General features: G+C 38.7%; 2 protein-coding genes across 7 annotated transcripts in view; both read right to left on the bottom strand.

Annotated features, from left to right (window-relative positions):
• The window catches only part of Ac78C (adenylyl cyclase 78C), a 161,502-nt gene that overhangs the window by 101,086 nt on the left and 45,853 nt on the right, over positions 1 to 14,563 (bottom strand). The window lies entirely within an intron of this gene.
• Positions 6,451 to 7,394, bottom strand: LOC149057669 (uncharacterized). Its single transcript, XM_089224001.1, has one exon. It carries the CDS (start codon positions 7,392 to 7,394, stop codon positions 6,744 to 6,746), a length of 651 nt encoding a protein of 216 aa, XP_089080127.1. The 3' UTR covers positions 6,451 to 6,743.

Genomic DNA, 14,563 nt, shown 5'->3' on the forward strand with positions numbered 1-14,563 from the left:
TAGGTATATACTATAAAGTAATAATAAATATATAATAATATATTAATATATACATTATATAATATAATAAATAACACAATAGTGAACTGAACTCTTGTTGGCAGTAAGAACTGTTTTTGATTTTTGGGAAGCAGTGATTTTATTATATTGCTTTTAAATTTAATCACGCCCAAAAACAGCCAGTGGGCTAGTATACAGGCGATAAATATCCAATTCTATTTCTTTTTTATTTGTTTATATAGTTAGTATTTAACTGAAATATTTTTAGTATTTTTTCGAATTTCAGTTACCAATATAATCAATTCTATATAATACGTACATAACCTCAAACGAACGCAAAAATAAAGTTTTAAAATTTCTATCATAAATATTATAGTTCTACAATTAATACAAGATCAACTATACAATATAATAATATGTCACTTAATCATCAACCAATATTTTTTTTAATAGTCGTTTTATGTGAAAGTGAACTGTTAACAAATGAAAATAATATATAGCCAATAAGTAGGTATAGCCGGTATAGGTAACCTGTAAATTTTTTTTTACACAACTATGAAAGTATTATTTATTTAATTATTTGTAATATTAGTGAGTTATAAAAACTGTACTTAAGAAGAGGCTGGAATCAAACAAATCATGGTTGTATTGATTATTTTTACATTAAAATGTGATAATAGTGAGTATCAACTATCAATGCTTTCCGCATGAAGTAACTTGACCCTTTATTATGATCACTACTCGTATTATATGAAACGACTATCATAAAATCCAAATAATTCCGTAGTATCCCGATAATGTACACCCGAGTTAATCCGATTATTGTTTTATTAATCATATTAATCAAAGGGTTGAACATGTCTTATTTATTTTTAAGATCACGTTCCTCCATTAGGTCAATCAGAAATTTAAATAATTAGTTAAATATTAGGTTGATACGTCATATCAAAATTTTCGGATGGCTAATATTACACTACTTTAATTAAAATATGCATAGGTTTTGATATGAAAATCAAAATATATTGTCGATATAATTTTAACTAATAAGGTAGGGTGATTTAAATAATTTATGAAAAACAATATTGCACTGTAAAATGTTTCTTTAAATAATACAAGCACTGCAGGTTATTATAGCGCTAACAACAATGCACTGAATTGGTGAATATTATTATAATAAAGTGATAACTGTGAATCAAGTTTTTTTCGATCGCCGTTACTTGTTAATTTTAATTATTTTCAGAATAAATTATGGTGAATAGAGATATGTTAAATTATTATTACCATTATAAGATTTTGAAAAAAAAACAGTTGTAGTATTACCATTGAGTATATAATATTTTAAAATATATTTATGTACTATACTCCATGATGGTATTATCCTGATTTTTAATCAAAATAATATGTTTAGGAAATCGTTACTGCATTCGAAATTTGAAGATTTATTGAAAATCGAAATGATTTTATTCGAATCGGAAATATTAATTATTAAAAATACGTTTTAGACTATTTCGTATTAAAATAAAAAAAAAATGCATATGTTGTCGTCAGCAGTTCAACACTTACGATATAGAACTTTCTAGACACGGTGGTATACATGTATGTTTTAAATTTGTTTTAAAGTATTATCATATTTATTAAATATGCTTATATATATTTAAAAATTACTCGTTAAAATAACTATATCTATATTAATATGGTATAGTTATTATGTTAAAAATATTTAATTAAATATTAAAATATAAGCAATATATTCTAACTAAAATAGAAAATAAATAATTGTATTGTTTCTTAAAACAGGATATTCTTTAATAATTAATCCAAGAATATGACTTAATTAAAGAAGGTTCGTGGTACGGAAAACAGAGATTAAAGAAATATAAGATGAAAAAAATCATTTGCAGACGATTATTTGACATTATAGCTATTAATACCAATACTTAAAATCCATTTAAAATATATTATTTAGATATGTTTTTTATGTAAAATACAAATATAAAAAATATTTTAATTCACAATCACATTTTTCTTTAGGGTTCCTATTTTAATTTCACTTTTAATTCGATTATAATAATTCAATCAGCTAAACACTATCGAAAAATAAAATTGTAGGTGTGGATGCCAAGATGATGTGGTTTTAATTTTAAATTAAATATTACTGTACATATAAATACCAAACAGTATATTTCATAACTTATTATTATTTTAATGTGGTAGACGATAGGTAGGTATACTAAATTAAAAAATCTAGAATCCGTAAACATATTATTTAGAAATCGATTTTTATGTAAGTGCTAAACGTCAAGAAGACCACACATAATAATTTGGAATTCAACCAAATTACTCCCCTACATTAATGTCCATCAGACTTGACATCAACTAAAATAATGTCGTTGAGTGACAAATTTACGTTCTAAATATATTCAAACAGATTTTTGTGATATTAAATATTTTATATTTAATTATTATACATAGGTAGATTTGACAATCCTCTAAAATATGAATAACTTAATAAATAATTTTGTTTTGACATTCGTTTGAATAAATATAATCTCTTGATGAATATTTTATTTAAAATAATGAAACACAATATGATTCATCAAAATATTAAATACCTAGAGTCATATCAAATGTTTTTATTAGGATTTATATCCAAAATATAATTTAAAAATATTTTAAATTTTTATGAGATGACAAATAAATAAATAGCTGCATATTAAAAAAAGTGTTTTGTAGAATTGATCATCAGTTATTAATAAAAAAATTAGAATCAATCGGTTTTAATAATTTGTTGATTTCATCCGTGAAACTTTTTTTTTTTTTTAACCAAACCGTATTCAAATTGTTAAGTATGAAAACTACAAATCAAATTTAATGAAGGTTTTTGTCTCCCTTAAGAAGATTATTTATCATTATCATTAATATTTCTCTCTTTTCATCAATGAATTAGATTAAGGTTTTAAAAAACATTCAGATCGCCTATTACTTGCTGATTACACTAAACTTTTCAACAAAAAAAATTAAGTGTATTGAAGATTCAATTAATATCCAATTTTATTTAGATTTTTTGTACTAATGAGGCTATAATAATGGTATGTTTTTAAACGTTATATAACAGATGCTGTACTGTATCTTACAATATTAAAAAAAACAACCTCATATTTTATAACTATTCTATACGTAAATTAGTAGTTAGTTTAACTCATAATAATAACACCAACGACTTTGGAGTGATATTTGATTCTTCATTATTTTTTTTAGAAAACATAAGTAATTTATGAAAGTAAAAATGTAATAAGTTTAAAATGTATTTGTATACATTTACATAAAATATTTGTATTATGCATTGGGTAGTTAGATCTTATCGTTCTTATCGGTTACGTCTTATCGATTAAAATACGATCCTTTCTTCAATTCGAAATATTTTGTGATATACATCAAATAAATGTAATGTTGAAAGATATCTCCCACTCAGGATATACAATAATAAACACAATAGATGTTTTTTTTTTAAATTGATTCCTTAAAAAATCTGATTCTTGTTCATATTAATGTATAGTATGATTGTCAATTGATTGATAATAACTTCTTGAACAATTTAACTTTTAAATAAATCCAACTTTAACTTCAGAAACAAACCCACATTTCATCTGTTAAATATTAACACTAAAGATATGTGATATAGCACAGCTAACATTTTAAGGTCTGCAGGTAATACTACAATACATTTTGATTTGTTCTTATTTGATAGTTTTTTTTTTTTAAATTTAAATAATACTTACTAAATTTATTATTAGTTATTATATTGTATCTATAATAATACCGACAATACAATGTAAATTAATAAATATTCAATTTTTACTAGGTATTTCAACCTGGGCTCCATAAATCCAAATATGAATTATATATAGATACATATATATTTTGTGTCTATCACACGTCAGTAATGAGAGATTCGTTTTAAATTTTTAATACAATAATATGAGCGTTAAAATATTTGAAAATGTTTTTAAATAAACTAATTGACGGTCATTATATATGCCTATTAGAATAGTATCATAGTAATAAAACAATGGCTTAGATACATTATTTTTTTCAAAAGATCGTAAATTGCAAACGAACAATAAAAATATTCAAACATATGCCAATTATTATCAAGAATATAAGATTCCTGGTTGTTTTTCCAAATTATTCACTACTCCTAAATACTATAATATACTCCTCTATATTATATAATAAACAAAAATATAATATATAGCCCTTATATAATTTTAGCAACTTTTAAACATTTAAGCCCAACGCATGTATTAATAAGTTCTGCCACAATCTGAGTGAATTTTTAATCGAATTTCATCCTGATGCGGCTTGTATATTATTCTTACATTTTGCCTAAGCTTAATACATCAAATGTACGTTTAGTTTTTTATCAAATCAAACGAATTATTCAACACTACAACATTTTCATTTTATTGTATATTATATGTATAATAGTGAAATGTACTCCGTTATATGCAGGAATAGACGAGGTACGAGAAAAAATAAACAAAAATTCAAGATGAAATAATAATAGGTACAAGATACGTCGTTCAACATTTTCAAAAAAATACTGGATACTATATAGACACTTTGTTTTTCTTACTTTTAGAAATAAATTATTTCTAGATAGTATAGATATAGAACCTACCTATAATTTATAATTTATAAGATACATTTTTTAAAAATAATCAAATACTTTAATATTATATATACTTTACTTACACATACACCATTACAATGTTATCTCATATACATATATGCCCTTGATAATTTTAATGTTATTTTTTTAATTACAAATTCTAAAATAGTGGTTTGGTGAGGCGCGGCCGTACGCTCAATCTGCGGAAACGTACTGAGCGTACGTACCGGCCGCAGTTGCTAGCTCCCGGATGGGTGACCACCCGGGATTTTTAACAACATATCCTTGCCACACATACACAAACACGTGTTACAACCCTACAAACTTAAAAACCTACAAACAAATATACAAAAATAACCCCTACCGTACCACCCCACACCCAATGGCCTATGTTGCCGCGGGTTCGCCTTACAAAAAAAAAAAAAAAATTCTAAAATAATTATTTATCATGAAAATATAACCAAACCGATTAGATTTTTTAAATTTAAAACTACTTTTCATACGTATTAAATGTCATATTTAAATGATTAAATCACGGTACAATAATACATCAGTAACAGTTCGTATTGTTATTTAATATTTAAATGATTAATTAATTAATATATTAATAGTAATATATAGTTAATATTTTGTTTGAGAAAATTTAACTATGATGTGATTATGCGCGCTTTATAATAATATATAATAATAGTTCTCGATGGAACAAAAATAAATTCATTAATATTCATATTCCTTTGTATATTAGTATTATTTTTAATCACAGTTTTTTGTGTTAAGAAAAATGTGAAAGTATTTCGAGTTTCCATCCAACACCGATAGCACATTAGTATAATATATATATATATATATATATATATATATATTTATCGTAGGGTATAAAATATATGCTTTATGTCATCTATTATAAGATTTCTAATTAATTTAACTCTCTAGAAATACGCATCATTAACAATGATATAAACTCATCAAAGTAAATCTTTATAAAAACATTAAAAATAATAATTTTATTACGATAAAAGCCAACAGTTTTCAAGCACACAGAAGATATTTTAACGTTATTTGTCGTACACGAAAATAGGTGGTTAAAAGCTGTAGTGATGTGAGAAAAGACAGCAATAATGTCTCTGGGCGACATTTACAATCCGAACAAGAATTCACGAACTAGTAAACAACTGACAATTATCGTAAATCACGCTAAACAAAGTAAAGAACAAGATGTACGATATTTAAATTTATTATATTTTTTAAACGCGTAGGTTACAAGTTCAGTATATAAATAATAACGTCGCGTGTATGAGTCGGAATTACAGTAGTAGATTAGCTGACGTTTAAGCGCGACACGGACGTAAAAAGCATATTATAGGCCATATAATAGCATGTAGTCATATTTCCTCTTTTAGTCCTTGTACAGCAGACTTGTTGATCTATGATATAGTGATCTATGAATCTATGATACGACTGATACGAGATATACCTCATCCGCATTTGTCTCGCTATACCTCTCAATTTTATATTCTACAACCTACCACTATAATTATTGTAAGGCCAACAAGCTTCTAATACGAGTGATTTCGATCGTTCAACACCAATGTGGACCATATATGAATTTAATTTTAACTGTATTTTAATGAATTTGAGTTAAGTCGTATAATATTTATAATGTAAACTTTAGTAATTGTGCGTCGCAGTCGTACCTATATTAAAATTTAAAAATTTAGCCTGTATTGTCTTTATTTATAAATATAATAATTCAATTATAGGTATGTAGGTGTAGGAACGGTTTGGATCTTAAATAAATAATACTACAACGTATTATTTAGACACACACGTTTATTATCCGAATCGTAATATATACATATATAAATATTGTCACTGCGTACGACGTTGACGGCGGTCCGGCTAAAGCTGTCGCCGGCGTCACCGCCGCTGGCCGGGCCGGCGGCCGTGCCGCAGGCGGCGGCCAGACCGGTTGTCGGTCGCGATCTCGCGGACGTCGATAGAGACGCCGCGGTCGTTGCGATAACGACCGCGACATACTCCCCCCCGAGTCCACGAGACGCGACCGAGCAACCTAGTCCACGTGGAGGATTACCGGGTCCCCGGGCGTCACCTCCATGGCCTGGATCCACCGCTCCACCGTGGCTAGCTGCTGCTCCTGGGTGCCTGCTGGTGGAGTTAGCTGCTGCTCTGCTGGCTGCTGCACCACGGGCTGCTGGGCTTGCGGCTGCACCACGGGCTGCTGGGCTTGCGGCTGCAGCACGGGCTGCTGGGCTTGCGGCTGCAGCACGGGCCGCTCGTCGGTCGGGTCGGCTTGCGGCTGCCCCGCTGGCCGCCGGAACCGGCCACGTCCATCCCGGACGTCGTGGCGCTGGTACGCCGGTGCTGTTCGACGAGGTGGCACTCGCCCGGGTGGTCCTGCCCTGGGCCTGGCGGCTTCGGGCTGTGGGGTGTTCGCTCGGGTGGACCGGCGTCCCTCGGCGAAACCCCGCTCGAACAAGGCCCATGCAGTCGGGCTTGCTCGTATCCGGCCGAACGACGCGGTGGCCGCGCGTTCGGCCGACCAACCGCCCACCGTGTCGTCCGGTCCATCCCCGGAGAGCCTCCTGGCTTCCCGCAACAACTGCGCGGCCATTGCCCGGAGCTTCTCCACGTGAGTGGCAATCATGCCACGGGATGGCCGGTTGTTGCGGTTTGGTGGCGGGTTATTGGCGCGTTCTGCCATCTGAAACAAGGTATGATTAGTTAGTGTTCTCTGACGGTCCTACAGCTCGCTTCATCGCTGAGACATGTAACTTAGTAGGGTGTTTACCCTCCGTCAAGAACACTCCAGTTCCTAGTGGTTTACCCAACTTAACCGGACCTAACCATTTCGGGGCGAACCCCGCGTGAAAACGCTTCTCCGCACTTGACTGCGGATGCGCTTTGTAGTATACCCAATCCCCTACCGACAGATTGTTTCTTCCCGGGGATTCTGGGGGTATATGGGTCCTGGGGCCCTTGGGGCCGGAAACCACCGGGTCCCCCCCCTCTACCACAGGAATATCATCTGGTTCCACCGGAGAATCTTCGATTTCTACCGGAGGTTTCCGCGCTGCTCCGGACAACTCCGGACCATTTTTGCCCGCGTCCCGGGATCCTTCGGCCAGCTCGAGCTGCCAATCTCCGGGGGCCTTGATCTCCCGACCAAACATCATTTTGGCCGGTGACTGTCCGGTGTTTCGGTTTTCCCTGTTTCTTACGGAGAACAACACGTGTGGCAGGTAGACATCCCACAGATGATGAGGCTTATCAACAAGTAAGGTTCGAAACCCTTTCTTCAACTCTTGATTTTGCCTTTCTACCGGGTTGGCACGCGGGTGGTATATTGGAGTCGTCCATCCTTCCACTCCCCACCTTCTTAGTGCGTCTCCCATTGCCTTGGACACGAACTGCGGGCCATTATCTGACAATAATGCCCTCGGGTATCCGAACCGTGGGAACAACTCCCGTTCGAATGTATCCACAATCGATTTGGTCGTCGCCTTTCCTAAGGGGTACGCCTCTACCCAGCGACTGTAACAATCAGTTACTACCAAAATCGTTGTCTTACCCCTCTGCGTTCGTGGGTATGGACCCATAAGATCGATGCTCAGCACCTCCCAAGGTTGCCGTGGGACTCGGGTGCATATCCGATCTTCTGGTTTGCGATTCAGTGGTTTTACACGTGCACAAACGTCGCACGCCCGCACGTAATTTCGCACTGCTTCACGCATACCGGCCCAAAAGAAACGACTCTTTATGCTTCGGTACGTTTCTTTCCACCCTGGGTGATTCGCTGTATCGTGGTCGTGAAACCTTTGTAGCAGAATCTGGGCCTTGTCCACCGGAACAACCACCCCCTCTTCTCCATGCGCGATGGACCGTGGGTGGCGGTGCAACACCTTGTCCCGGATGATGTACAACTTCCGAAGACGACCGAACCTTGCACCGTCTCCGGAGAGTTTACCAACTATCTCCCGTATGTTCGGGTCATTTTGTTGCCACTCTCGGACAACTTGCCATGTGACGTTTTCGTCATCCCTCTTCGGCTGGATCGCTCCACACTGGGTTGCACCCACACCGGATCCTCCGGACACGCCGGACAGATCACCGAAGACTCCGGAAGTTTCTTCGGACACTCCGGGCCGAATCACAGGGGGATCGTGGATATTGTTCTCCAACGATTCTTCGTCCACTGTATTCGGTCCCACCGGACAACGGGATAGCGCGTCGGCTGCTTCATTTTCTACTCCAGGCACGTGCCGGATTTCAAAATCGAAAGCCCCGAGTTGTAGCGCCCATCGCGTTAGTTTGCTGTTGGTACAGCGGGCTTGCTGTAACCATCGGAGTGCCGCGTTATCCGTGAATAACATAAACTTACCAGACTCAAGATATGGCCTAAACCTGTCAACCGCCCAAACTATGGCTAGACATTCACGTTCGACTGCCGAGTATCTTCCCTGTGCTGGATTGAGTTTTTTGCTGGCGTAGGAAATGATTTTCCTATCACCACTCTCCCCCCGCTGGAAGAGCACGGCACCAACTCCGACTTCGCTTGCGTCGGTCTGTAGATTGAATGGCTTACCCGGAAGAGGAGGGCAGAGCCGTGGTGCGGACACCAAAAACTCCTTCAACTTCCGGAACGCCTCTTGCTCAATTTCTGACCAACGCCATTTGGTCCCTTTGGCCAACAGACTCGTGAGTGGTGCTGTGATCTCGGCGTAGTGTGGCACGAATTGGCTGTACCAACCACAAACGCCTAATACCCGTAACACGTCCTTTGTCTTTTTTGGGACCGGTAGTTCTTGAATCGCCGTCAGTTTCTCCGGTTCCCGGTCTATTCCTTCACCGTCCACGACGTGTCCTAGGAATTTGATCTGTGCCACCCCGAATGTACATTTTTTCGGTTGGCACGTCAGACCGTAAGACTGGAGTCGCTCCAAGACTCTCTGCAAGTGGTTTAGATGTTGATCGGGACTCTCCGAGTATACCACAATATCATCCAAATAAACCAACACAAATTTACCAACTAACCCACGGAAGACCTCGCTTACCAAGCGACAGAATGTGGCGGGGGCGTTTTTAAGTCCAAAAGGCATTACTCTGAACTGGAATAATCCTCTTTGGGTCCTAAACGCCGTGAGTGGACGTGTCTCTGGTGAGAGACCCACCTGCCAGTATCCTGATTTCAAATCCATGGTGCTGTAAATCTTCGCTCCACCCATTCCTCGGACCATGTCATGGAGATCCGGCATCGGGTGAGCGTCCGACTCCGTCTGCATGTTCAGACGGCGATAGTCAACGCAGAATCTACGTGAGCCATCCTTTTTCTTCACGAGTACCACCGGTGCAGCCCATGGAGAGATGCTAGGTTCAACAAAACCCTGTTCTTCCATGTCTCGCACCATTTCGGCAATCACCTCGTTTTTCTCTCGGGAGTACCCGTAAGCGTTTAGAGCCACCGGATTTGGATCCTTGAGACGGATCTGGTGCTCTATCACCCGAGTTCTGCCTACTTCTCCGGAGAAAACCTCCGGATATTGGCATAGGACTTCTTTGACCCGCATACCGTACTCTCCTTCGGGTAATCCTGCGGTTGTTAAGTCCACTCCTACGGTGACCGGAGTTACTGGATTTCTCCAACTCACGGAAACACGTCTTTCTTTCCCCAGGTGGATTATGCAACCGCTATAGTCCCAAGCGACTTGTTGCTCCACGAGGAAATCATGGCCCAGGAAGACATCTCCGATGAGATCGTCTAACACTGCCGCCCTGAAGCTTACCTCCAGATCCACTATTCGGGCCCGAAATTCGGAAAACTCCGTAATTTCTCGGGTCCGACCGTCCGCCATCCGGACAGTCTCCGGTTCTTCGGTAAAACTCCGGCCAAACTTCTTTGCCACCCACGGTTTGACGTAAGTCCTCGCCGCTTGGGAGTCCAGTAGCGCTACTACTGCCCCGAGTGCAAACTCTAGTTCTATGGCCGGTAACGGAACATCCGTTACTCTTGTTTTCCCCGTTGACACCGTTGCAATTGCTGGAGACTCTAACCCTCCGGTCCGCAGATCCGAGAAGCGTTGTCTCAACTCAAACTTTGAGTCTGTATCTGAGTCTCTCCTCTTGCACTTTTCCCGTGGATAAGGAATAAATTCCTCGGAAAAATCTTCGGCCGTGACCGGACAAATTAACAACTCCTGTGTTAACTCATCTTGTTCCGCATCACTTGAAATGCTGTCCGCGACATTTTTATTGGAAACATCACTCACCTCGGTGGGATTTTCACTTTTGTCCGGAACACTTTCGACTCTTAAAGATTTTCCCGACCTGTTGTCCAGGTGGTCGGAACCCGTTTCCATCACCGAATCATTTTCCCGGTCCATTGTCACGAACTGTGGTTCCTTTACCGGAACGTCGTTTTCAATGGGTTTTCTCGGGTGATTTCGGCGCTTTCTCCGGTGTTTCTCCGGAGGCTCGACGGTTTTCACCGGACAACTCCTCACTCCGGAGCTTATCTTCGGGTGACCAAAGTTTTTCTCCGGAGGAATGCCGTTCTTACCGGATTTTACCGGTTCAGAACTCTTTTGGTCCGACTTCTTCGGGCCATTTCCCGAGTCTCCGGTCCGTATTGCTCCGAAGTTCCGTTTTTTCGGGTCAGTTCTTGTAATTTGTGGTTCCTGTATCGGAACGTTACTCACTGCCCGAGTTGAACTTCGTTGCTTACCACTCTTCGGACGACTCGTGACTTTTCCGCCGGTTACTTCCTGGCCGGCCGGGACCCGGCGGTCCCGCCGGTCGTTTTGGCGTTTCCCGACTCCGACTTTCTTTTTGGACATGCAGCTTGCCAGTGGTCATGACTACCACATACCCTGCATCCTGCTCCCGAAGATAGTCGTTGCTTCGGATTCGGCACCTGGGATTTCCCAGCACTCTCAGCTTTTCGTTTATCCAACCATTTTAACTTTGGTGGTACGTTGGTGCTCACTCCCGCCTTATCCGATATTACGGCCTTGCTACCATCCAGAACATGGGCAAGCGCTCGTAATTCGCTGAACGATTTCAGTCGCTGTATACGTGCATGAATTCTAAATTCATCACGCATGAGTCCAATCACTGTCATTACCACCGCTTCTTCTGTCAGACCAAGGTTTAACCTCCGATACAACTGGTACTTGTGTAGGACATACTCCCCCAGTGTTTCGGTCTTGGTCTGAGCGGTGCTCAACAATTCTGATTGCAGACTCGACTGCAACTCGTCCCCGTTGAACTTTTCCAATAGTTCAGACCTGAACTCTTGCCATGGTAAGTCCAACGCTCTCATGGTTCCCCACCATGTTCCTGCCTGTGCCTTCAGCTGAGGGGCCAAAACGGTCACCCATCTAGCCTTGTGGATACCAGTTTCTTCAAGTATTGCCTCGGCCTGGAGCAAAAACCGCACTGGGTCTTCCTCCCTCTTACCGGCAAACTCTGGTATCGACGCACGGGCCATATTTAGCTCATTTTGAGGGATGAGCAGGCTGTCCGGGAAATGCACGCGTTTTACTCCGGAAAAACTACTCCGTAACGCTTCCTCATGACTTCCGCCGGACACTTCACCGGACACTCCGGACAGATTACCGAAGACTCCGGACATTTCACCGGACACTCCGGACCGGTTACCGGAAACTCCGGAAGAACTCCGATTTCTCGGGTTTTCCCCGGTCAATCTGCTCCGTATGTTCGCCCATCGGCTCTCAAAACTCACACTTTGAGTTTTGACCGGACGATTTTGACTTTCGTCCGGGCAAATCTGATTGGCTCCGGATATATGGCTGGTTGATGGTTGTTGGGAATTTTCACGGCATGAGCAACTTGCTTGCTCCACCAGCTCGGTCGACCTATGCTTTTCTTCTGCTAACTCCCGCTCCAAGCGTTCCACGCTCTCGCTGAGAGTAGCGATTGTCAATTGTTGCTTGTCGACCGTTGTTTCCAACCCCTCCAGCCTGTCTAACATCTGCTCCATAAACTGATTTATCAAGTTCTTTTCAGAGTTGACCTCATCCTCCTCAGTTTGAGCCTCCGATGTTTTCCCTTCCGGTACCTGGGCTGACGTCTCGTCAGTTTCCCCAAACCGTACTGATCTTGGGTCAATGCTTTCCTTGGTCCGAATATACTCTTCTAAAGCCAAGAGTTTATCGGCCTTGGACCCCCCGGTCTCAATACCACGTTTCAATAATTCCCTGTTAATATCGACAATATTTAACTCACTAATGCATTTAGTAACCATTGTGCAGATTAAATTTAATTGCTATTATCTATCTAATTAAATTACGATGGATACGATATTACGTAACTCGGGCTATCGCTGGTAGAGATATGTACTTTCCAATCTATAAATAGCCTAAACCAAGTTTAGCACTGTAGGAATTACGCTAAATTATGCAAATTTTGCTACAATTTACCACCTTAGATTGGACAAGCCCTTAATATTTTATTAATAATAAAAATAAAAAAATCTGAATAAAAATATTAGGAACCGGTATGATCAGGACACCTATTGTAGGTTCTTTTAACCTGATATGTGCTAATTTACTTTAATTTACGTAAAATTATTTTTATTAAAATTAGCACTTACCTTACTCCTTACCCGACTGCGCCAATGTAGGTGTAGGAACGGTTTGGATCTTAAATAAATAATACTACAACGTATTATTTAGACACACACGTTTATTATCCGAATCGTAATATATACATATATAAATATTGTCACTGCGTACGACGTTGACGGCGGTCCGGCTAAAGCTGTCGCCGGCGTCACCGCCGCTGGCCGGGCCGGCGGCCGTGCCGCAGGCGGCGGCCAGACCGGTTGTCGGTCGCGATCTCGCGGACGTCGATAGAGACGCCGCGGTCGTTGCGATAACGACCGCGACAGGTACATACAAATATTTGCACATTTTAAGACTCAGGTAATGTTTCGTTTTTCAATCGTTATACTTATAAGTTTCTATAGGTAGGGTGACTCACACAAGAATATTGTTTCGGATCACGAAAATCGAATACTTTTCCGTTTAAATAGGTATAGAGCTATAGAGTTTAGAGTACCATTGGTTATGGAAACAAAATACATTTTTATAATAACGTATAATCCATATATAATTTAAAAATTAATGTAGGTTTGTATAGCTTATATACCCTAAAACGTTTAGATTTAATTTAGAAATATTAGAAAAGTTTAGAGAGTAAATAGAATCACGTTCAAAAATATAGGTATACTAAGCGCTACATTCAATCAGCGACAGGCGGTTGTCCATATCGGTCGATTTAGTTCTCAAAGCCAGGTAAACCGATGCCAATTTTCCAGTGAACTGAAGGTATACTTATACACAGATACACCTATAAAGCACCGTATAATATTACAATTATTCATTTTAAATGTAACCAAACATGTACAGGATTCACGATTATTTCAATTTCAAATCGCATCATAATGCGAAAACCAGATGTGTGTCGAGCGTATAATATAAACTATAAATAATGACAACGAAAATGACGTTGATATTGTTTTTATCTGTTATCATATATTCATAATATATAATATATTATTGTAATATATCGCTATTTTAGATTTTGTATAATATTTTCTAGACAGCGTTAAAGGCGTAAACCGTAATATAAGGAATATGGAAATCACACTACCGTGGCAGTCTATTACATTTTCGCACTATGTTGATAATAATATTATTATTTTCGTAGGATTTACGTTGAGAGTATTACCCTGCAGCAGGACATCTAATGTGAACCACCTCATACTTTATATATATATATATATTAGGTATATACACCCGGGAAACTTACAAGATTTATTGATATAATTAAAGAATATATTTTCAATGGAAA

Source organism: Diuraphis noxia, unplaced genomic scaffold (genome assembly GCF_037042655.1).
Source record: "Diuraphis noxia isolate RWA-SAM2 unplaced genomic scaffold, SU_Dnox_SAM2 contig0003, whole genome shotgun sequence".
NCBI lineage: Eukaryota > Metazoa > Arthropoda > Insecta > Hemiptera > Aphididae > Diuraphis > Diuraphis noxia.

Coding starts and splice junctions, on each gene's coding strand:
- LOC149057669 (XM_089224001.1), bottom strand. CDS start 7,394: ATGGCAGAACGCGCCAATAACCCGCCACCAAACCGCAACAACCGGCCA.